Source organism: Bidens hawaiensis, unplaced genomic scaffold (genome assembly GCF_021521415.1).
Source record: "Bidens hawaiensis isolate Kalapana, Puna unplaced genomic scaffold, B.hawaiensis_p1.1 tig00003857_1, whole genome shotgun sequence".
In the NCBI taxonomy this organism is placed as follows: Eukaryota; Viridiplantae; Streptophyta; class Magnoliopsida; order Asterales; family Asteraceae; genus Bidens; species Bidens hawaiensis.
Window position 1 is genome coordinate 1,420,380 of NW_027491222.1, and position 26,929 is coordinate 1,447,308.

Below are 26,929 nucleotides of genomic sequence, written 5' to 3' on the forward strand. Positions count from 1 at the left end.
TTATTCGACAACCTCATTTAAAGGTGAAAGTATGGCCCTTTCTTGGAAATATGAAATATCATTACATCTTTCCAATAATGCTGGATAAACAAAATCAATCAAATCAGAATGAGGATCTTTAGAATCACGAATCAAAAGATAATCTGGTATAACTTTAATGGCGTTACTATCATTGTCACCACCAAGTTTTCCTTCACTGAGCTCCAACAACCATTCAGCAAATCTAATGGCGTCTTCCAAATTTGATGATTGACATCCGACAGTTAACCTCATATTTTTGGTTAACCTAAGAACCTTGAATTTGGTCCAAATGTGGGATGAACTAAGTGAAGCATTAACAATGTCACTACGTGACCCATTTTGTACCACAGGTAGGATTTGTCTGAAACCACCACAAAAAACAATCACTTTACCGCCAAATGTATGTTGACAGTTGCTACGGTTGCCATCTTTTATAACATCTTTTAAAGTCCTATCCAAGGCTTCAAAAGCATGTTTATGTATCATAGGAGCCTCGTCCCAGATAATGAGATCAGTTTTGTTGATTAAGTTGCAAATATCGGGATTTCTTTTTATTGAACATGTAGAATCCTCAGTTAGATTTATAGGAATTAAAAATCTAGAGTGAGTGGTTCTACCTCCCTCAAGTAACAAAGATGCTATACCGCTGGAGGCAAGGTTTAAAACAATTTTACGTTTTGATCTTATGGAAGATCTTATGGAAGCCGATAATGTCTTCCATAAAAAGGTTTTTCCCATCCCTCCATAACCGTACACAAAAAAAAATACCACCTCTCTTTTGATCAACTGCTTCCATTATTTGATTATATACATCTCGCTGCTCATCCGTTAATGAAATAAAAAGATGTTCAAACTCACCAGTCATGACTTCTGTGTCATACGCTAGCTCCTCATTCATAAAACTATTTGTTGATGCCAAAATACTATCATCATCAGGGAAATGCATTGTAGGAAAACAACGGAGAGTACACTTATTTCTGAGAAGGAAGTTCTCAATTTCTAGTAACGCGAGGTTCTTTAGTTGAGACTCTGAAAGCACCAAATTTGTAACGATAAATATAAAATATTTAAACTGACTGTTTAACTTAAATTTTTTATGAATGTGGGAAAGAAGTTCAAAAAATAACAAATAAAAAATAATTTATACCTGGATTTTTCTGGTCATTTTGTTGTTTGTAAAGAATTTCATCAATTAAATAATGCCAACACTTTTCCCATACGTCGTCTGGTCTAGATAAACTGTAAGTGATTAACATTGTAGCAAATAAACTACGTAAATAATAACCACTTGCAGTATGACTTGCTTCTTTAATAGCTTCTATATACTCGTTGTCATCGTCTAGAAGCCCTCTTTTATAACATGCATCCCTGTAAGTAGCACACACTTCACCATCAACAGTACGAATATCTTCAAAACACATAGGGCGTTTAACCTTGTTCAACAAACTTCTTAGATAGTATGCTTCATTGAAAGCCGGAGGGACATGATGAACACGACCAATTGAGAAACCTCGTTTATGTAGGTCCCAAACCCTTTCATCGGGTTTCCAAACAAATTTTGTTGGAAACTCAGCGTAGGTTAGCGTTCGAGCAAGACCATATTGCTGATTACACTCCATTCAAGCAATGAATTTTGATGAACCAACACTCGGTTTGTTTGAAACGTCTTCCACGTCGTCGTCATCTGCGAAAACAACAGTTTGTTGTCCAGGTAAATGAAACGGAAGACGAGTCATAGAAGGTACTCTGTAATGGACGTCAAAAGCAAAAATTCTCCATGCAGCCTCACATGCAGAGAGATATATGCAATCATAAAACGCCTTAACTTTGTCGACCACTTCTCCTTGATTGTCAGTCTTGTCTTGTACGAGTGATATAGTAGCACGATCCGGGCCTTTATTAATGTACTTAAACAAATACTTAATCGAACCCTCTTTATTACACCATTCAACATTGATATGGGCCTGATATTTTTTTAACAATCTGCTATTATATGGAACAACATGTCTGCTGTCCAAATTCACCCCAGACTTGACAACAACATTACCCAAATCTCTTCTTCGGTAAACAGGAAACCCATTTGAATCAATTGACGTCTCGTTCTGAAATTTCTTTGGGAATTTTTTAGAACACGAGTTATCGACCATGCACGAGCATTTCGGATTAGCCACACCGCAAGGACCATGCATCATATGGTCGCTTACAAGAGAATACAACTCTGGATCTTCATTCGGATATGGAATTTCGGCTGAAATAAATTTGTCTATGTTCTCAGGATTATGAATTTTGTGCTCGGAATGCAAAAAAAGGCAAATATGTGCATGTGGCAATCCGCGTTTCTGAAATTCAATTGTATAAACAACTGCAAAATAACAAATAGTTATAGATTAGAAAACTTATTGAATACCAATATTATATATGTTAACAATATAATTGATTTTAACATAATTTTCATAAAATAATTATGATTAATAAATATAAAGAAACCATTATCGGCTTGCAGCTTTCCAAACAGAGCCCTATCTTTCAGGTCTTTCATTAACGAATCAAGCTTCATCTTGAATAACCTACACAGTATATCTGGCCTGTCTTCGGATTTTCGATTTTTGTTTAGTAAAAATCGCTTGATTTCTGGCCAGTTCGGGTTGCATGTTATGGTGAGAAAGAAATCTGGATAACCAAACCATCTACATATAGTCATTGCATCCAAATAATTCTGCATCATATATAGAGCACCTCTGGTAAATGATGATAGTAAAATGATACGTTGTCGGGCAGTAGAAACATCGGAGGTCCCAGCCGAATGTATGCTTCTTAGGTTCTCATAAGTTTCAGACCTAAGATTTTTTTGTTGTGTGTGGACATAATGCAACCTTTGAGTCTCTATCATTGTATAGGCATCAACAAATAGTTGCTGAGTTAATCTTCCGCCGTTTAAAATCAACGAAAAACCATGTGGCCTATCTTGAAACCGGTATGAAAAGAATTTACGCATTGTGCACTTCTTGCGTTTGCGCTTTGTCGACCCTCGAAGTTCATGATGCGCTATGTCAATTCTATAACCATCTTCATCATATGGAAAAAATATAGGATACTGAAGAGGAACATAACAAGGGTGCAATTCACTGATACGTTGTAAAGCTCCACTTTGAGTTGTAACAATTATATCTCGTTTATCAATTGCTTCACCAATATCTCCAACGATTAACGTTGTCACTTCAGATGTTGTTGGCAATTTGTAAGTCCTTGCATCTGTCTGTCGTGTTCCAATTATTTTCAACTTTAAATCCATATTTGGATCTTGTTGAAAACAATCCCTTGCCATCCGATAACTTTTAACCAATGGATTTTTAGAATCCAACATGTCTTTAAGATAATTAATTATCTGGTTATCTAATACATCAGAATTTGATTCCGTATCCCTAAATAACAAAATAAACATGAGTTAACATATACATATGTAGCAACAAAAGTTGATTTAGTAAAGTATAAAAAATTTAGATTTCAATATTTAAAAAATGAGAATACTTACCGAAAAATGGATCGTCTATTTGATATTTCGTTCTCCGTATCGTAAATGTATAGTTGAGAGAAACGTGGGTTTTGACCAGACATAGGAAGAAGACTTCCCAAGGAATGATAATTCTCTCCACCAAGTCTGAAATTGTATGGCGCATTTCCTTTATTAACTAAAGTATCTACCTTCCCACCAAGAGACGTAAACGAAAACATGGAATTATATCGCCTGATGTTTTTCAAAAAATACTTGCTCGTACTATCATGACCAAGGAACAGATTTACGTAACTCAATGGTGCCGACTTCATCTCAGGAAGTTACACGTCACCATAACTACAACAAAGTGAGTAAGTTGTAATCCCATTGTTTGTTTTTCCTCTTTTGCTCTCGGCTTCCCATATTAATGCATTGCACATTCCACACATGAATTTTTGATCACCATGATCTAAATACGCTGTAAAAATAATTTTATAAATAAACGAAATAAAAGTTATAGCAAAATTGACTAAAAAACATGTACTTAAAAATACACCAACAATGATATAGATTATTAATTTTATGCATACCTGTAGATATCCCTTCGTAAACATTGCCATGATTGGCTGGTGAGTCATTCGCTTCAAATTCATCTAAGGTTGGCATACGTATGGGTTCATTTATATGAACATTTCTGTGAGATGTACGCTGCGTTGATGACGATCCAACACTGAATGTATTAAAAGTGGCCGAACATCCAGGGGTTGATATATTTGAAGAAGAGCTAAAATTTTGCCTCGTAATATTAGACAATGGCGTCAAGTGATAAGTGGATGAGACATTGACACCTATAAACAAATAGTAGTTTAATTTTTTAAAAACAAATAAAATCCTTGATGACTGTTATAAACCAATTTTTTTACTAAAACACCATTGGAGCTGGTATTTAGTTGTATTACATGAATATATTATTCGTTGTCGTTGATTTGTATTTTGAGTATTAGCGGTCTTTTGTCTTTCGTGTAAAAACATCATCTCAAGCGTTTTTTTATCCGATAACGGACCATGTAATGTGTGGTTAGAAGAAACTACAAAATTAGTAAATAATTACAACTTAACTATAAATGTAATCATTTAATTACGAAAAGATAAAATTACTAAAATGAGGATGTACATTAAATAAGTAAAATTGTACTAACCTAAACTACTTTGACCGGTGGAGTTAAATGTGGATAACGATGCCGATTCTTGATAGTCTTGTCCAATTTGTGAAGTAGTTGCATTAGTTAACGTTATCGTCTTATTTGATCTCATAACATCGGCAGCTGCCAAAAAAAACTAATTAGAAAAAGTATTTGTGTATGTATAAGTTAAAAATTAAATTATATTAATATATATTGTAAAAAATATATATCGTTTTTGACATTATTTATTGTATTGTAGTTTTAAATATTATTAATCATTAATTACTACTTAAGGAAATTGATTTTAACAATCTAAATTTCAAAGTAATATATTCTATTAGTATAATCATAAAAGATACTTACCGTTTGATGTAGAACCTCTATTTGGGTTAGTTCTTTTATTTCTCCTTTGGTCGATAATCATCTTTCTATGTCTTCGATTGTCAGCGGCAATTGCTTCTTTCGTATGTATGGTGACAACTATTATTTTTTTAAAATAGAACAAACATTAAATAAATATTTTTGTATAACATATCAAATCAAGTATGTATAGAAGTACTACATCAAAATGAGTAAATGATTAGAAATAAGTAACCTGTGTTATTTGAGTTGGTACATATGGAACCTTCTTGATTGGTGGGATTGTGATTCTCTTTTCCAAAGTGTGATTGAATAACATTAGTTGATGTGATTGGACAACAAACTATAAATACTTATTTTTTAGTACAGAAATGTAACCCTAGAATAAAATAAATTATACAGGCTTAAACAACTGAATTATTATGTATAACAAAGTAAGGTATATCTGTTAACATATTTACAACAATGATTATGTAATATGTTAAAATTAACAAAAAACCTATTTTCTTATATATAAACATCAATAATCAAATTGTCTAAATTTATATGAAATTGATTGGTAAAACAGACTTTCTAAAACAACTCATTTATAAAACACATATTTCAGTTTAAAACATAGATTGCTTGATTTTATAAAACTTGTATGTAATTATACCTAAACATTCATTTCAAAAAGGTTATAAAAAATTATTATATATAAAGTGTGAGGTATTCCTAAAAAATGGAGTAAACAAAATTCATATGGTGTGAAACTTAAATGCCTTATAGTAAATATATCTAATGTTATTCACTATGTATGGTCAGTTTGTATTTAACATAATCACAAATATTTTATCAGTCTAATAATATGTTACAAATTAATATGGATATATGAAACTATATTAACGCCAAAAGATAAATACATTACCGTTTGATATGATACTCAATGGTTCTCTTAACGATGACACTGCACGTATTTAAAATACGAATTAATATAACATTTATAGGTTAACAAAATCTATATACAATATACAAATTAATGTAACATTTATAGGTAAACAAAATCTATATATAATGACTAACCGTTTGGCTGATTTTTCTTATTGGAAGAGGGTGACTCTATAATACTACATTTCTTGGATGACATCTAAAATATAAAAAAACTTACGGTTAGCATATGAAATTAAAAGATATAAACAAATTAAAGAAAACGTAATTAGAATGCCGCATGGTTATATTTTTTTAACAACACATTGCAATATACAACAAAAGCGTTGATACACATATCAAATAATTCACATATGTAACCTTTTTAAATAATATTTTCATACATACGAATCAAATACTTCATCATTCAATATCTAATGTAAAACCAGTAATATCTAAAAAAAATGATGAAAAATATTTAAATCATCTAAAATACGCTCCTTCGTTCATACCTTTGTGAACTACAATTGTATAATACGATTAACTCTTCATGGAATGGAAGTCATTAACAATCTTCAATAACAAACTTGATAACAAATAATGTATTGGGTGTTATAATATATATACTTTCAAAGGAAAATCAAGAAAGTAAAAGAATATATAGAATTTACGTATTAAACTTTATGTATTATGGTAAACATAAGTTAAGGGAAGACCAAGCTATCAATTTGGCATAAATTATGTTTCTGGTAATCAAAGATATGATAAGTTAATATTATATTAGTATATTTACCTAATATTTGAATTTTTATAAGTATGGATGTTAAAAATATAATAACATAAGCCTCAAATTTAGCCTTATTTAGAGGGATACTTGTTATTACTTTTTTCACATATGAAAAATTTTGAAAAATTATTTACATATATACGAATCAAACACTTCATGATTCAATATCTAATGTAAAACCAATAACATCTTAAAAAATATTGACAAATATTTATATCATCTCAAATACACTCCATTGTTATAAACTTAATGTTGACATATGTTATATTTAGTTAATATGGAGTATTTCAATTACACTTATTGACAATATGTAAAATATACACATATTATATAACATCAAATCAGACAAATAGGGTTAATAATTATTAGTATACTCTAATAGATATCTATCATTATTATAAAGCCTTGGAAACATAAAACCGTCATCTACTTAATTTGGTAAAATTGAAATCCATTATTATATTTCATAGTTGCATTCCAAGGGTTTCTTCATCTCTCAAAAACTTTTAGAATCCATTTTGATAATGTCGACCATTGTTCATTGGAAATACTGTCCGTATTTGAGGAAATACGAATTTGTATTAAGTGATTTCACCACGGTACAAAAAGACAATGTCGAGTCGGTTCTCTTGTTCAACAATCTGTGGAAGCATCAAATACATCAAATCGGACTTAGGAAAGAGATACCATGTGAATAGGAAACCAATCTCATTACTGTTTTACGTGAGTTTCTTGAAGAGCAAAACCAGCCGGTTGTCCCATATGTGAATGTGAGGGAATGGTTTTACTACCCAAAACAAAACAAAGTGGTGATAAAGCTTGAAAATGGACAAAACAAGTTGATGACTCCTAAGTCACTTTTGGAATCTGATGATTTGATTATGCTTAGAGAGCTTGATGTGTTGAAGCTTGGTAACGGAAGAAAGCATATTGCACACATGGATCTGGAAAATGAACTGATGAAGAAGGTGAAATGGTTATCGGAATGTGATAACTATGAAAGCGATTTTGATGATGTGCCAGATTTTATAGATTGTGATGATGAACCATCAGGTAATGCAGTTTAACAATGTTTTAAGATTAAGTTTATTATATTCATTTTATTATTATTATTTTTATTGTTTATGATAGTATGTTTGCAGAATTAGTTTAAAAAAATATGAGGATGTTTGATAATATAGTAAATGGTGTATCATATTGGAATGCTATTGTTTTTTTTATATTTTTTATATTTTCAGGTGATGAAGCGATTTAAGTATGTTATGCTTTTTAAGTTTAAATAAGCAGATGGATCACGGATATGAAAGGTGATGTTAGGGTATCTTGTGATAGTTGTTTTGTGATTGGGAATTGATGTTTGATATTGTAAATTATAAACTATAATATGTAGACAATGACCCTTGTTATCTTTTTTATCCAAATATCCGAGAATTTGGATGTGTGTTAATTTAGATGGTATGAAAGTTATAATATTTTCTTTAATAGTCGTGTAACCCGCGTTTATATCCTACTAAACAGTATATTATAGTAAAAAAAAACCGTTGTACAAATTGTATGGTAACAATTAATATAATATTAATAAGTCTTGTAGTATGTTAAACAAATTGCGGATTCATACATTAAACGGAAATACGAGGAAAATGTAGTTTATATTATGAGTAGAGTTATAAATAAAAGACCAAAATACCATAAATAAACGTGGGCCTTTAGTTTACAATCCAATACCAAAAGAAAAACATTAAACATCAATTAATAGGGAACATTATTTTTCACCATCGCCATCATCATATAAAAGAATGCGTGCCTTAGGTATGATAATCTTCAAGAGGATAAATGCTGTCATGTACGTAATAAAAAGGTATTATATTAGGTATGTAACATATTGTTATGTAGAATGTGTTTAAAAACAAAATTATAAATAATAAAACACTAACCATTGGATTGTACGTGGTCATGTATGACAATTTATCTGACGTTGTTAGATGACAATTCTTGTTGACCTTGTGACTTTGGATTTAAGGATGCTTTACCATACATAGGTTGCACACCAATATTTATGCGCTCAATACGGTCCTTGCTAAACACATGCATTACTAATTCATTGTAATATTTGGTATCAAGCACTATGTAATCATCGGTTCTTAACTTAACACGACGAGCAAGCTTAGACCATCCACTTGTAAATCCATGTTTGTTAGTATTTGGTATAACTGTTAAAATGACATACCATGACATTCCATCAACAGTACTTATAACCCATTGGTAATCGTAATTTAATGTACGATAAGTCTTTAGTTGATCATCCCTCAAAGCCTACAAAATTTTTATGGTAAAATAATGAAAATTAACAAAACATATATAATAATGATTTAATAACATAATATAAATATAACAATTATTAATAAAAGGATACTAACCAAATACTTTAAAGTCGGGTCAACAACAAATGAGTCAAAAACCCAGAAATCCCTCCTTGGTTTTTGATGGACGGATATAAAGTTCCATCGTTTTTGGTCCATTGGTATAAATACCAAAAAGTCACCAAATTCAGAGCCTGATTCGCTAATTAAACGATCCCAACCGGATTTGATTATATAATTACCTTCAACTAATTGAACTTCAAGAACCCATTCGTCCCATAGACGTTCAATAAGAACACGATGTACATCAAAGGTAGGCGGATGTAACACCCGTTAATTTCCTTCTTGTTATCCCGGTTCGTTAAATCATTTAATTTTCCTCTCAAGTTGCCATATTCTTTGATTAGGAGGGGCTATTGTGTAAAATTGGATTTTATGTACGAATGATTCTGGTTGAATCATTCAACCGTTCCATTCAACCACCCCATCATTTGTCTTTCCTTGCAGCCATAATTAGAGCATAAAGATTCAATCCAAGGTTAGTCTCATGTGCTCTCTAGTATTTTAAACCATAAACCATCTTTATGCCTCGCGTATTGATCGAAAACTGCTTGTTTTAATCTCACCGGGTGGCTGTCTGTTTGAGCAGTTTTAGGGCTGAGGTGATTGAGGTTTTCACTCCATAATCTTCCTAGGTATGTCTAGTATAACATAATTTAAGATTATGTCTGTTGATGTTCATTTGATTGGTCAACTAGTTGTAGATTGAAAACTAATATTCGGTTGACTAGTTTGTGAATTGTGATATCTAGCGCGTTGGTTTGAGGGAACTAACAACCAATTAGAATGTTATAGTCTCGGTATGATTAATGGACTGTAAGAAATTGATTTTTAAAGGTGATGGGACTTAATTGGTTGTCGGTTACTCAAACGGGTCCCTACAACATGAATTCACGTTTATTGAATAGTTGGTGCTTTGTACTTGCGAGTTATCGACCCATTTGACTCGTGTAGTGGTGTGCGGACTTATTGACTGTGAATTTATCATATTGGGTCCACGGGGCTGAGTTAGATGTCAATGTCCTAAACGACTCTTAAACACGCGTATTAGCGTCACCTAGTACTTCCGGGAGCAAATTGGGAATTCTTTATTCCTGGGAGTGCCTAAGGGTCGTTTTGGTGAATGTGAGGCCTCGGGGGCTGTTGTGATTTAGTTTTATGAGGTCGAGGGTTTAGGTAACTCGAACTATGTTATAAAATCTCGTAGGATAAACAAGCTCATCTCAAAAACGTATTTGTCGTTTTAAGAAACGCTATATTTTAAAAGTTATAAGAGAAAAACACCATCTCATTTAAATTAATTATATTAATTTAATAATAGTAATAAAATAATAATAATAATAATAATAATAACGAATACGTTCTTGGTGTGCACCGAATTCAAAAATAAAAGAATAATAATAATGATGACAACAACAAGAAGACAAAAATAATAATATAAAATACATATCTTTCAAATTGAATGATTGATAACTCAACCGAGAACGAAAAAAAAAGGGATGGCCTACATGTTGAATATTCGTCCATTTATACCTCACCATATGCGTGATTTACTAAATCTTTTAAGTGCCAGTATGTAAATGACATAAGAGGAGATCACCTAATCCAATTAATAGACATCCAAATAATTGGACTGAATTATAGATTGGCCATATAAACGAATTTATCATTCGGCCACTTCCAAACACCCATACTCATTCACTATCAAAGATATTCTAAACATGCTCCTATAATATACTGCATCAAACAAAGTCTCTGTGATACGATTTAAGGAACTTCGGCAAGCCGCAATTTTTTTAGCCGTTCACCACCTTCGCGACATAGAATCTGACTCGAAACAATCGATCAGGCAGAAATCTATAAACCACAAAGGAGACAAGTGAGTTCATGATGCCATTTTTAACTCTTTTTAAGTTTTTGGGCTAGCATGTACACTTAAATGATTTTGCATGAAGAACCGTTTAAATTATTTTGTATAGGCTTATTTATATAGGATAGGCCTTGAAATGATAATATTGAATGATGTATGCATGTGTATGTATATATATTACCGAATGGCCAATATTTGGCGAATGATGTAGTCGTTATCGACTACGGATGTTACGTATGCCTCCTTCGTGTTTGAACGCGTTGATGGAATGTTACGTGTTGGGGTTGTACGGTTTCTCGACCCTGAATGTTATTATTGAATGTTATATATATATATATATATAGGAAAGCATGTATAGAGATGTTTATATATAAGAATGATTACCTAATATTATTGTCGATATGGTTTTCTGCAGGGACTACCGTAGCTTACGGTAGCCACCGTAGCATATTGTGGCTTTTAAGGAATGAAAATCTATTATTATTAAAGATGATATTTATTTAAACTTGAACTCACTCAGCTTAAGCTGACTTTGTGTACATGTTAGTGTGAGTTTCAGGTTATGAGGAGGATGCTTACCACTTGGACCGGTCGGTTGAAGGCATACTTAGTCGGAAGTTTCAATAAAATTAAACATTCTCTCTTAATGTTTATTAAATACATTTCAATTTGATTTTGGGAATTTGTTTTAATAATTTTCCGCTGAACCTATACTCTAAATTTTTATTTTAATGGAACAAGCTGTTTAAGTTTAAGTATTTTTGTAAATATCGTGTATGAGTACCAATTGTGGGACCACCGGGAGTCGGGGTCCTACAAGTTGGTATAAGAGCCATGGTTCGAGGGATCCGAGCATCCCGAATGCTTGGACTCGAACTGTAAGAAAAGAGACCAGTATGCCCACCGCGAGTAGCTGCACGCCAAGAGGTAACTTTAAATTATTTAGTCATTTATTAATACCTAGGCTTCGATCCAAGTGAATAAGTATTGTTATTATGAAATTATTTATTTGATCATTTATATTAAAAGGAGGTATCCTTACTTTGAAATATATATATATATATATATATATATATATATATATATATATATATATATATATATATATTTATATATATCTCAACTAACGTAAGTAAAGTTATGTAGGTTACTATAAGTAAAGTATGGAAAAGAATATATGCTAGCTAAAATTCTAGGGATACGAATAATAAAATAGGTGTATGTGCAAATATGTGTATAATTGCTTAAATACTAACATAAATAAAGTCATGAACGGAAGTAGTTAGGACAAGTAAGGTATTTTGTCTAGTTAACCACAACTGGCCATTGTTGTTAACCAACATCTTACTAATCTTGTACTAAATGGTTCCCGTAGTGTCGTTGTTTATGTCGTTATAGAATAATTGGGTTTAAGAATCATGTTAAAAATATAAATAGATATATATATACACGACGTGTGAATACAGAACATACGTATTTCCAGGCTTAGACCTTAATTATAATCGTATAAATAAACCATGGGAATACTTCCCAATACATCGAATACAACAAAATATATGTAAAAAAAAATTATACGATAAAAGAATCAATAGTAGGACAACAGGATGCTGCCTATAATATCTAGCCTTATCTAAAGTATTTTGACTGTTATCAAAGATTTCAAACACTTTACGGAAAAGGTGACTGATTACTTTGACGTTTTCTGCCACTAAAGGTTTAGCACGTGTTACAGTAAGACTATCATTGCAAATTAATTGTTAGATAGCAGAAATTTCAGACCTACAACAGTAACCCTATCACTTCTATGTCGACCACAGTAAGAAAACTGTTCTCAAAGAGTATCGTAGAAGCTTTACTCAATCATAATGAGCAAACCTAGAAATCTCTATATAAGCAACTCACTACTTAAGCTACTTCAAACCAACCAAATTCCTAACATAGTTCATACCCAAAACAATCTATATTCAATAAGATGGCAAGTCGTCAGCCCTCTACTCAATCAACTGTTGAATCCTCAAACGCAGCAGGGATACGTGCACAGACCGAAGACCACCCATTCCTTCAGTTTAAGGATTTTCATGCCTACATAAGATATCAAGTCCTCAAAGAAATAAATGTCAAAACTATTAATAGTATTGACTGGAAGCAAATACGAACGATCGACCCACATAATCGATTGGCAAGTTTGCTACCAATGGATACACCATGGCGTCGAAGAAGATTCTTCGATATCCTAGAACCTTCATACAATGAACTCGTATATGAATTCTGGTCCACATTTTATTTTGCACCTAACAAAAATCTTACTAGTCCATCTATGCACTTCAGACTCGGGGACAGGAAGTTCAGATGTCACTAACCGAATTCACTTTACACTTGGGTATTTATTCTGCGGATGAGGTTAACTCATCTATATATTCAGAAGCTCTAACCGACATTCCCACTCATATACATGATTATTGGAACATGTATTCAACAAAAGAATGGGGTTCAAATAATTACTCTACTTCTTATATTGATCCTTTGTATCAATATATGCACCTTGTTATTGCTAACACGATCAGAGAGCGTACGACTAACTTACAAAGGGTTAGTTCAACCGACCTCTTTCTTCTCACAGTATATTCAAGTCAGTTCCATGTAATATTGTTTATTTTCTTGCTATGAACTTTGAGCAATATAAACAAAATCGATATCCGAAAAACCTCTTTGGAGGATCATACATAGCCAGGCTAGCCAAATCCTTAGATATTTTAACCGATCAGGTTATCCAAGTATTATCTCCACCAAGACAACTTGGATATGTAGGTGTTGAAGATATCAAGATAATTCCTGATTTCTTACAACCTGAGATTGCCCCACTTTTCTTAGAAAGTATCACACCTCAAAAATTGCAACAGGAATTGATGCAGTTTCCTCCATCATCATTTTACTGACATGATTTACGGTCACAGTTACCATCTGCGATTGAACATGTTTCAATCAACACACCTCAGACACACCATGATCCACCACAAACATCTAGCTTCTACCAGTCGCTTTCACCCTTATTGTCCGAGCCAGGAATAATATCACCATTCTTTTTCGATGAGAACATGTTAATTCAAGACATGCAACGACAGACCAACCTCTGTCACCTTTATGGCAACAACAAAATCCTTCACAACCGATAGATCATCAAGAACAACCACAACCATCCAACGAAGAAGCAGGACCAAATACGGTACCTTCGGTAAACCCGCCTCCAGACCAAACGAGGGTAGACAGAGCCAGAACAGTGGAACAGGTAAGGAGGATAGCCTTGCAAATTGAATGGCTAAAACAAAGGAATAGGTGGCAGGAAGAAATGTTAAGGCGGATAGCTGATACTATTTCCATACATATCACTTCACCACCTCCACCTATTGAAATTGAATCTGGGTCTGAATCTGACCCTGATTCTGATAAAGACTAAGTTATATGCAGACACTGGTCTTTTACCGACAGACCTTAAAGAACTGGAATGCATTCATTTGATTTCAATTTCCTCTGTTGTTTACAATTTGCAAAACCAAGGTTGCCTCCAGAACTTAGGGAGAGAATTTTTCTCTTAAGCAATGAGGTGAGGAAAAAGTGGTGCCAAAAGGAGCAAAGGCCACAATTCTGTGGAATTTCTAAAGTGCTATGAAAAGGAGAGAAAAAAGATGCGAACGATGTATGGGATGTGGGTACTGGTCTCACTAGGAAATGTGTAGAAAGAGTCAAACTCAATCCCAGTATGAGTATACTGAACTGATAAGGATGGGCGCTATTAGGTATAAAACCGAACGGTCCATTAGAATCGGGAGTCATGTTCACCACATGATTGAGGAAGAATTGACCCACATCTTGAACAAAACAGGTCTTAACGATCTGACCTTAAAAGAGTCACTCGGTTTGTAAAAGGGGGAAATTGGCCGTCCCCTGGAATCGAACCTGGGTCTAGGCCAAATCCCATCCTCTTTCGCGCACTAGCCAACCATTGGGCTAAGTGCCTAGTGTTGTTATATAATTTCTTTCAATAATTATAAGTACATATGTGTTTATATATAACAAATCATATCAAATAAGAAGTTTTATGTTTCTTATACAAAAACATCCGGAAGTTCGAAAGATATTAATTTAAAGGTACATGAGCGGAAAAATCTAGGAAATGCTAAAAATGGTTATAAGTACGAACTCTGAGGGAGTCGAGAAAAATAAATGGTAGGAAGAAACCTACCAGAAAGTCGAAAAAAAAGGAAATATGAAATGAAAGTAATTCCGATCATAGTGTCATTAAGTAAATGTCAAAGAATAAGCAAGAGAATTACCATATTGCCAATATATATATATATATATATATATATATATATATATATATATATATATATCTCAATACAGAAATTGCCCGATGAGCTTGTTGGGATCCATCCTACTTTTCACGTGTCTCATGTGAGGAAATGTTTGGCAGACAGGGAGGCCCATGTGCCTCTGGGTGATATAGAGCTCGATAGTAAGTTGAACTACATTGAGGAACCTATCACTATTTTTGAGCGTTAGGAAAAGCGTTTGAGGAATAAGGCGGTTAGGTAGGTTAAGGTGCAATGGAAGCATCGTAAGGATTTCGAGGCTACTTGGGAGTCCGAAGATGAGATGATAAAACTCTATCCGCAGTTATTTCTGTCACCTCGGGATTCGGGGACGAATCCCATTGTAAGGGGGATAGACTTGTAATACCCGTTAATTTCCTTCTTGTTATCCCGGTTCGTTAAATCATTTAATTTTCCTCTCAAGTTGCCATATTCTTTGATTAGGTGGGGCTATTGTGTAAAATTGGATTTTATGTACGAATGATTCTGGTTGGATCATTCAACCATCCCATCATTTGTCTTTCCTTGCAGCCATAATTAGAGCATAAAGATTCAATTCAAGGTTAGTCTCATGTGCTCTCTAGTATTTTAAACCATAAACCATCTTTATGCCTCGCGTATTGATCGAAAACTGCTTGTTTTAATCTCACCGGGTGGCTGTCTGTTTGAGCAGTTTCAGGGCTGAGGTGATTGAGGTTTTCACTCCATAATCTTCCTAGGTATGTCTAGTATAACATACTTTAAGATTATGTCTGTTGATGTTCATTTGATTGGTCAACTAGTTGTAGATTGAAAACTAATATTCGGTTGACTAGTTTGTGAATTGTGATATCTAGCGCGTTGGTTTGAGGGAACTAACAACCAATTCGAATGTTATAGTCTCGGTATGATTAATGGACTGTAAGAAATTGATTTTTAAAGGTGATGGGACTTAATTGGTTGTCGGTTACTCAAACGGGTCGGTACAACGTGAATTCACGTTTATTGAATAATTGGTGCTGTGTACTTGCGAGTTACCGACCCTTTTGACTCGTGTAGTGGTGTGCGGACTTATTGACTGTGAATTTATCATATTGGGTCCACGGGGCTGAGTTAGATGTCAATGTCCTAAACGACTCTTAAACACGCGTATTAGCGTCACCTAGTACTTCCGGGAGCAAATTGGGAATTCTTTATTCCTGGGAGTGCCTAAGGGTCGTTTTGGTGAATGTGAGGCCTCGGGGGCTGTTGTGATTTAGTTTTATGAGGTCGAGGGTTTAGGTAACTCGAACTATGTTATAACATCTCGTAGGATAAACGAGCTCATCTCAAAAACGTATTTGTCGTTTTAAGAAACGCTATATTTTAAAAGTTATAAGAGAAAAACACCATCTCATTTAAATTAATTATATTAATTTAATAATAGTAATAAAATAATAATAATAATAACGAATACGTTCTTGGTGTGCACCGAATTCAAAAAGAAAAAAATAATAATAATGATGACAACAACAAGAAGACAAAAATAATAATATAAAATACATATCTTTCAAATTGAATGATTGATAATTCAACCGAGAACGAAAAAAAAAGGGATTGCCTACATGTTGAATTATTCGTCCATTTATACCTCACCATATGCGTGATTTACTGAATCATTTAAGTGCCAGTATGTAAATGACATAAGAGGAGATCACCTAATCCAATTAATAGACATCCAAATAATTGGACTGAATTATAGATTGGCCATATAAACGAATTTATCATTCGGCCACTTCCAATCACCCATACTAATTCACTATCAAAGATATTCTAAACATGCTCCTATAATATATTGCATCAAACAAAGTCTCTGTGATACGATTTAAGGAACTTCGGCAAGCCACAATTCGTTTAGCCGTTCACCACCTTCGCGACATAGAATCTGACTCGAAACAATCGATCAGGCAGAAATCTATAAACCACAAAGGAGACAAGTGAGTTCATGATGCCCTTTTTAAATCTTTTTAAGTTTTTGGGCTAGCATGTACACTTAAATGATTTTGCATGAAGAACCGTTTAAATTATTTTGCATAGGCTTATTTATATAGGATAGGCCTTGAAGTGATAATATTGAATGATGTATGGATGTGTATGTATATATATTATTGAATGGCCAATATTTGGCGAATGATGTAGACGTTATCGACTACGGATGTTACGTATGCCTACTTCGTGTTTGCACGCGTTGATGGAATGTTACGTGTTGGGGTTGTACGTTTTCTCGGCCCTGAATGTTATTATTGAATGTTATATATATATATATATATATATATTTATATATAGGAAAGCATGTATAGAGATGTTTATATATAAGAATGATTACCTAATATTATTGCCGATATGGTTTTCTGCAGGGACTACCGTAGCTTACGGTAGCCACCATAGCATATTGTGGCTTTTGAGGAATGAAAATCTATTATTATTATTAAAGATGATATTTATTTAAACTTGAACTCACTCATCTTAAGCTGACTTTGTATATATGTTAGTGTGAGTTTCAGGTTAAGAGGAGGATGCTTACCTCTTGGACGTGCTCGAGACTACTCGGTCGGTTGAAGGCATACTTAGTCGGAAGTTTCAATAAAATTAAAAATTCTCTCTTAATGTTTTATTAAATACATTTCAATTTGATTTTGGGAATTTGTTTTAATAATTTTCCGCTAAACCTATACTCTGAATTATTATTTTAATGGAACGAGCTGTTTAAGTTTAAGTATTTTTGTAAATATCGTGTATGAGTACCAATTGTGGGACCCCCGGGAGTCAGGGTCTTACAGCAGAAATATATGGACACATGCGTTATTGGGTAAGGCCTATTAGTTAAAACAAATCAAACAGAATTAATCGATTCTTCGAATAATATTATTGTTGTATAAAATTAACTATAATAGTATTGGTATTAATCGATATTTATACAAATGAAGTTTCATCAAAGATGTTTCGATTACCTTTGCTTGTAAAGAAGAATCATAACATATATAAAACCCCGGATAATCAATCTACAAAAAAGTTATAAATGTTACATGTTAAATGAATAAAAAGTCCCAAGTTGAAATCTCATTCACAATACCTATAGGATTGAATAACAATCATATAGGTATTTAACATACTAAATCACATTCAAAAAGTAGTAATGACCAAAAAATAAAAATAGTTCATAGACTACATGAATAACATTGATGTACCTTCTAACAATTCAAGAGTACATTCTGAATCCTGTCATAGTAGTATGATAATTTATAGACTTCAACATATTATTGCTTTAATTTGATTTTAGGTATAAAAGGAAAATATCACTAATTAAGCCACACTCTCAGGCTCGGAATATAATAACATGTGCATATTATTTGGGCTAATTTATAGGATTACTTATTTGTTTGAACAACTGGATAATACTAAAAGTCTGAATTAAAGGGAATTTATATAGAACTTTTATTTTATATAATTTTCTAAAATAATGTATTATAGAGTAAAAATGTGTGGTGTATCATTAATTTTTAAAAACTAATGCTAACAGGTTATAAAACTATTCGGTAGTATATATAAACATATATATTTTAAAATACACACATGTAGGGGATAATTAGTGTAATTGTATACTAAAATATAAAGATACATTACACAATTGTTATAACATTTATTTTCTAACCATAAGAACTGGTGTGAAGGTTGATAAAAACTTCAAATAGTTGGAAATAACAACATGTCATATAGTCAACTGTATGTTACTAACATTTCTAGTTGAATAATAGGAACACAAATAATTAAATACATTAATGGTAGAAAATATAATGAGTCATGAAAAACGTATTGAAAATTTTTTTATTAAATCATTTGATGTTACAGTTACACTTAACCACCATTTGAGTTAAAACAAATAGTAAATACAAATAAGATAAAGCTTCAATAAACACACATAATTAAATTGTAAATTCAACATTCAAACCTTAAATTCCAAAGATTAAATGAACAACCAAAAGTAAACATATTAGTTCTTAGTCATTACATTAACATGAATAACCAAACTCAAAAACATCCAAAACATAAAGGCTTCAAACTGCAAAAAACAGATGCTTTAGAATTCTACCCGGAAATGTTATGATTGATAATTAAATTTCATAAAGTATCAACGAACGCGTGTTTCGGTTGTACTCGAAAACACAACGTCGGCCAATTGGAATACGATTAGCACCCTAAACTGTTCCCAATCTTGAACCCGGTAGCGGTCTTTAAGTCCATTTTTTTCGATGTGTATCTCAGTTAAAACATCTGATCCAGAGGGATTTATGAGAATGAATTTTTGTTCAACATCCAATCCGTTCTCACGTGCAAATTCAACGGGCAAACGCTAACAATAAAAGTTTGGAACGTGTTAAAAACATTTCAGATTAACATAATATAAGGTGGAAAAAAACATGTATAATAAGTAAATGTTAAGCAAACCAATAACTTACCCATCTCTTGCTAACAACAACATCTACAAAGTTGTTTGCCTCGTAATCAAATTCATCGCTGAAATGTCTTCAACCATGTCATCACTAACTTCCAACTCCTCATCACCCACTGAAGGTTAAATGAAATAAAGAATTAGAAACACACATTTTGTAAAAATGGTTTTACAAAATTTAAAACAGCAAAGGATAGAGTATCAAATCGTCGATAATGTCTACGGGTTGAATTTCTTGATCACTATCATCTTCAATAGGAAATGGGAAAATGCCAATTTGTGCATTCACATGAGGACCATAATACCAAAAAAGAATTAAACTCAATGCGTTCAATGCCATAGACGTCAAACACATACATTCTGTAGGTCGTATCCCGAATATGTTAGAAGACAACATGCTCACTGGCCGCTAGATTAACATAAAATGCAACCTCCTACCACACACCACAAAGTGCAAAAGTAGAATAACCGGTGTTCACCATACGAATCCGTATATCCCATGACGGACCGCCAGCGATATAAATATGAAGACTTATGCCATCAGCCGCGTTTCCAAAGTAGCAAGTAACCTGATCGTCTCTCAACGGCTAATACATGTTGAAAATCATAATAAAAAAATTAAATACATAAAACTAACACATAAGAAATTGAAAACATATTAACAACTACGAGGCTAATAAGTAAAAACCAAAAACACATACAAGGTACGTTAGAGTCGGGTATTTAACCGATGCTTCCAAATGATTTTCGCTATAATTTGGCTCATACGAAAGAAACACAAACTTCCATTCATGTAAATTATCCGGAACAAACACAAAATCATCACCTGCCATAATATTATGTCGCCAAACAAATTGAGTCCATCCCAGAGTTAAAACATATTTATCGTCGATATACTCAATACGTATGAGATGACCGTTATCATTTGAACGATAAAGATAAAAATACCGATCCTCTGGTTCACCTTGAAATAAATGTTCACAAACAGAGGGAGGAAGAACCTGAAATTCAAATAACAAAAACATGTAAATGGAATACTCGTTTAGAAAATTTAAAGTATTCAATAAAATGTATATGTATGATTTCAAGGTTATACCATATGTGTAACCGCTGGATCATAACATTTGAGCACGGTACGGATGTCCATTATCACTGTCTGGTCATGAAATCATTATGAATAAGTTTAATAACTTTGAATAACATAATTTACGAGCATATAAGGAAGCATACAGTATACAACAAACTTATATTCACGGTTTATAGTACCTAACAAACTACCAGTAGGTTTTATTGAAGTAAATGGTTAATGAAATATCATAAATAGTTTATAATCTCCAAAATTGAATGTGTTTACTCAAAATAATAGCAATAACACCAATAGTTTCAAAAACATTCGTGTAACATCCTACTTTTGGTTATAATAATAAAATAAATTTCGTTTATTTTATATTGTGTCGTTTATCGGTTTAGATAATAAACTGTACACGGTTGGGCTTGGACTTTAAAAAGATATAATAAAAGATGGAATGGTAGGTCCGTGGGCTTAAGGGAGTATAAATACCCTTAAACCCTAATCCTTTCCATTTTATCAATCTCTACACCATAGCCTACACCGTCAAAAACACACACAAACCCGAACCAAGATCCGAAGGCGAAAACCCGAGCTTGTTGGTGCTGGAACGTCGTGATGGACCAAAACAACATCAAGGACCAGCTCGTGTTCGTAGTTCGACTCGTTTAAGGTACGTTTATGATTAGAAATCGTTCGTTTAGGTTCGGATTGGGTTGGGAAATCACATATCTATTTTAGTATGTTGAAAACGGATCCAACACAACAAATATTACTGAAATCCATCAACGATTGATAGGTTAATTGATAGCCTAAAAGAACCTGTAGCATATATGCCTAAATCTCACCCTACAAACATGAATATTTGGACGAACAAAGGGTTAGGGTTTGTAGGCGCTGTAATTCCGAATCCGTTGATACCTAAATCGTGATATTTGGTTAAGAAACGAGGGTTTAATTGCAGATCTAATATCTGTTGACTATTTGCTGTTCTTGGTGATTTTGACTTTGACCTCTGAGTCAAACTTTGGATAAGATGATGCAATTCATTATGATTGGATAACGAATTAGTTCACCATTCGTTAAGTTCTGATAACGAATCAGGTGATTCGTTATTCTCTCATTCGTGATGTTCAAATAACGAACTAAGCTGTGTTCTGATGACGAATTAGGTAACGAATCAGGTGATTCGTTACTCACCAATTCGCTAAGTTCCAATAACGAATTAGACCATGAATCAAGTCATGATTTATTATTGAATCAGATGATGATCAGATAGTGAATCAATCGACGAACCAGATCAAAAGATAACGAATTAGGCTTAATTCGTTATAGAGAATGAGTTAGAGAATTAGAAAATAATTTAAAATCCTAATGGAAAATGTGTTAACCCCAACCAGGGGCTCTGCCCCTTGGACCCCGCTAGGGGCTGCCGCCCCTAAAACCCCGCTGCCAGGGGCGCTGCCCCCGGACCCCCGTTCGTTGTGGGTCATATAGAGATAGAAATACGATATGAGTAGTAATAGTTAATTAATACATGTAAATATTATACAGTTATCCGTGCACAGCTCAAGAAGGGAATAACCAAGAACGGTGAATGTAACCGCATTCAGGTGAGTTTCTAGTCCCATTTCTTTGTTATGTTTTCGGGGCTGTGTGCATACTCGATGTGATAGTTAATAAACATACCTTAAATGGTAAGTGTATGCCATGTATGATTTATATGTTAATTATGTATATCTTCAATGTGATCGAAAGCTTGTCGGTACGTGAACGATCTTCGGATATTGTACGTATTGACAAGGGAGGTATGTATATGATAGATGGATGTGTATGATAGATATATGTATGAATGTGTATGAGAGAGTAAAGAATGTTATGTATGTTACGAGTACGTAAAGACAGAATGTACAAAGATGAAGAAGTAAGGGATCAGACCCTAATAATATCTGAGATAGAGAAGAAAGGGATCAGACCCTAATAATATCTTAGATAGAGAAGTAAAGAGAGATCAGACCCAAATAATATCTGAGATAGACAAGAAAGGGATCAGACCCTAATAATATCTGAGATAGACAAAGGAAAGAGGGATCAGGCCCTAATAATATCTGAGATAGAAAAAGAAGGGATCAGACCCTAATAATATCTAAGATAGAATGGACAGTAAATATATAGTATGAAAGTAATAAAGTATGTATGTATGTATGTATGTATGAAGTTATGTAATGAAAGTAAAATAGTAACGTAATTATTATGTGTCTTCGGATGCATAATGGAAGGTAAGTGTACGTATTGTATGTTACGTGATTAACTAGAACTCACTCAGCGTAGCTGACTTTTAATATGCACGCAGGTGAGTAGAATGAGGCAGCTGGCTTGAGCGGGGACACATGGCGGTAGAATAAAGAAGCTGGCATCTGAAGATCTATTTGTTATGTTTTGAACTAAAAGACATGTTTAAGTTATGTTTTAAAGACAATATGAGGAATGTTTGTAATGACTGTTGATGTTTTATATTATTCCGCGAAAGTTTTAATTAACTATGATATTTAGAACTGTGTTTATGAGTAAATCCAAAACCAAAGTAGGGCTACCGGTAACGGGGTCTTACAATTCGCGTTGGTAAAGTTGAGTTTTAAACCTATAAAATCTGTTGGTTTAATTTTCAACAAATGTAAAGATAATTGGATGATCAGTTTCATAACTTACGGTGACATAAAATATTGCAAGATCCGGGATTGCAGATTATTATAACATAACAACAGTACAATCATGAAGATCTAACCTGATAAACGTTGTCGGTCGATAAGAGGAAGATGAAGGGTTTGGTTAACTTCTGCTGAATGATGAGGATACAAAATGTATGTATTAAGTATGTTAATATTATATTAATATTATTGTCGATTCTTTTGGGCAAAAGATTTTGATAACTGTATTAAATATTGTATTGACCAATTATAATGTAACTAAAAAATTAAAATTGATATATTTAAATATGGTCTAGATCTGAAATTGATATCTTTATATATGACGGAAATTTTTTATTTGATATGTTTAAATAAATCTGTAATACAAAAATTATTTATAGATGGTGTATGATGTAACTAATTGGTTCAAAGATATCACAGTATAATGTAATACAGAAAAGTATTATTAATAATTAGTTTATATGTAATTAACCTATATGATAATACTTATATTTTGATATGGAAAATTAAACCTATCAAATATTGATGTCTATCCTTGATACAAACTAAATACAAACTACATATGATCTAAAGTAATTATGTTTGTTTTTTTTAATAATACGTTTAGTAAATTTAGAATTACTAAATGTGATAAGTTAAGTATGTTTTTTATTAATAATACGTTTACTAAATTTTAATAATAGGTATACTAAACTTCAAAATTATTAAATACATTAGTGGAAACAAGTTTTTATTAGATGTCAATCAAGAAACATTGTTATGTGAAAAAGTAGTATACGTATATCTAATTGATAAGTCAAAAGAATAGAAAACAAAATGAATTCAACAATTTAAGATCACTAAAAGCCAACATTTTAAATACATTAGTGACAACAACTATATATATCAGACCATAAAACATTATGTATGTTTTTTATTAATAATACGTTTACTAAATGTTTAAATACTAAATGTGATAAGTTATCATAGAATAAAAATATAAAAAGTATAAAAAAAAGAAAAAAGAAATTAATTCAACAATTAATATCAATCACATCACATGTTACCATTACCAATGTAAGAAGTATATAAATTGAAATGATTAAAGTTGTCATACAAATCTTACATGAACTATATAGTTGATATCTAAATCAATAACAATAAGTATAGTCAACTATGTAAATATAATATAAACATATGAAATGCATGATAAACATTAAAAACCAAGGGCACAACATTATATTAAAATCTTAAACACAAAATAAATAGTACCAAACCAAAGTCACCATTCAAAATTCAAAACAAGTGACCAATACAAACCAAAAATGTCAACACAAAATACCATAGTAAATAAAATCATTAAAATTGAAACATAAATAAAATTAAAGAGAATTGCAAAATAGTCTTGAGAATTCCACGGTACTAATTGTTGGGCATCACAATGGTAACCACTTCATCAGCATTGGTATTTTTTTTGCTTCTTCACCACTCTTTGATTTGGTTGACGACATGCCCGTCTCGGCCTCAATATATAATCTTCATCCAACTTCCATTTGAGCTTTAAATCAATGACATGAGGACAATCATCATTTTCGTGAAATGAGGAAACACGGTCATGAATAGGAGTGACATGTTCAGACGAATGAGTATATGAAACCTACAAATACAGCATGGAAACATATTTTCAGTTTACGTAGTTTTTATAAAATTAAATTTAACATCCATTACATAAAACGATTATAATTTAAAGTACACACACAAATAATCAAACCTTGTCGTTGGGTGTGTCGGTAGAGTTCAGGCCAGAAAGTGAACCAACTGTTAAAGATGGTTGTTCACTAGGCTGACCACCAATATAAACCGTGTAAATAACAAAACACAACTAAACATATATAAAAAATGTGTATGTAACGTGTAATAGATTGCAACACAAATAAACATAAATCTTACCTCACCAACTGAAAGCTTAGTCTCAAGCTCAGAAATAACATCGTGGTCATCAGTTAGCTTCGAGACACCAAACACATCATACGAATTCTTAATGTTGTAGTCAGTAACACCAATAACGAAAGCAAACTTATTTTCTAAGATAACGTTCATATCATCAGGTAAAGGTTGTATGACATCAAGCTGCATTTATAAGAATCAAAAAGCATTGTATATAAATAACTTAAGGCTTTGGTATAGCTAAATATGTAATGTTAGGAAATAATTAAAACTGACATATTTATGTGTAAAAGTTAACTGTTTAAAAAGAAAACAAATAAATACATTCTTATAATACTCAAGGTATTATTAACACTCAACCATTAATTGATAAGTAAAAAATACACGGGCAAAAATATATACTATGAAGTATGAAAATGTTTAATTATTGAAGTTGAATATGTTACCTCAACATCACCACTAACAACTTCTTTGGCCGTCTTATTGAACAACTGCTTCGCATCACGGTCAAACAAGGTCAAAGAAACAACACCGGTTGTATCTTGAACAAGTACTGGAATACAAAACCTGAACAAATCAACATGTTGTCAATACTTAATTGCGAAAAATACATAAAACAAACCATTAAGTATTTAGTCAAACACGGTACGATATTAGAAATATAATATAAAATTACCTTGGTCCAGCGGTTACCCCTTGAGAATTACAATCTGCAATCTTACATATATACACCTTAACACCATCAACAAATGAGGAAGAAACCTTACGCCCACACCGTTTGCAACCAACATAATACCAATCTTTGTTGCTTACAATTGTCTTCACAGTACCAAGTATAATTACGCTTTTGGCCTAAAAAAACATACAATAAAGAAAGTTAACATGATATCATAATTAATTTGATCTAATCTTCGAAATACTCATAGTTACCTCGCTAATTGTACAAAGATCACTTATAGAATAGAACGGTGCTTTCCTCAGAAACTCATCTTTCACAGTCAACAACATCGACGAACCAACTGGTTTCTTTACTTCCACATAAACTTGACCAGAAACTTCCAACAACCTTATGTATACAAACAGGTAGTCACAATATCATCAAAAAAGTCAAGGAAATAATGTAGTGATATAATTTTAGTTATGTAGTAGTAAATTTTTACCTTCTCTTGTATTCCACCACCTCATATAAGTAATCATTAATCAGTAACCGTGACACAACGTTACCATAAGAGTTGTTGACATAAACATTCTCTGAAAATAAACATTTATATGTATTAAATTATATTGAAAACCATCAAAGAATATTAAAACAATACTACACGCTTTAAGGATTTTAATAATACCTCC

General features: G+C 32.5%; 2 protein-coding genes across 2 annotated transcripts; both read right to left on the reverse strand.

Moving 5' to 3' along the window:
- On the reverse strand, positions 1 to 1,640 carry LOC143624551 (uncharacterized). The gene is made up of 3 exons (XM_077095164.1): positions 1,169 to 1,640; positions 903 to 1,050; positions 1 to 382 (listed from the first exon to the last, which is right to left on the reverse strand). The coding sequence occupies exons 1-3, from the start codon at positions 1,638 to 1,640 to the stop codon at positions 1 to 3; spliced, it is 1,002 nt and encodes a 333-aa protein (XP_076951279.1).
- Positions 1,641 to 4,180, reverse strand: LOC143624552 (uncharacterized). Its single transcript, XM_077095165.1, has 4 exons — positions 4,105 to 4,180; positions 3,860 to 3,992; positions 2,509 to 3,443; positions 1,641 to 2,383 (listed from the first exon to the last, which is right to left on the reverse strand). Exons 1-4 carry the CDS (start codon positions 4,178 to 4,180, stop codon positions 1,641 to 1,643), a joined length of 1,887 nt encoding a protein of 628 aa, XP_076951280.1.
- Between the last annotated feature and the right edge of the window lie 22,749 nt (positions 4,181 to 26,929).

Bases quoted from the DNA above. Each gene is read 5' to 3' on its own strand.
- LOC143624551 (XM_077095164.1), bottom strand. From the start codon at position 1,640: ATGGAGTGTAATCAGCAATATGGTCTTGCTCGAACGCTAACCTACGCT. The intron at 1,051-1,168 runs GTATAAATTATT...TGGTGCTTTCAG, and splicing joins AAATGACCAGAAAAATCCAG to AGTCTCAACTAAAGAACCTC. The intron at 383-902 runs GTATGACACAGA...TGGTGGTTTCAG, and splicing joins TTTATGAATGAGGAGCTAGC to ACAAATCCTACCTGTGGTAC.
- LOC143624552 (XM_077095165.1), bottom strand. From the start codon at position 4,180: ATGCCAACCTTAGATGAATTTGAAGCGAATGACTCACCAGCCAATCAT. The intron at 3,993-4,104 runs GTATGCATAAAA...TTATTTTTACAG, and splicing joins TTACGAAGGGATATCTACAG to CGTATTTAGATCATGGTGAT. The intron at 2,384-2,508 runs GTTTCTTTATAT...GTTATTTTGCAG, and splicing joins AAAGCTGCAAGCCGATAATG to TTGTTTATACAATTGAATTT.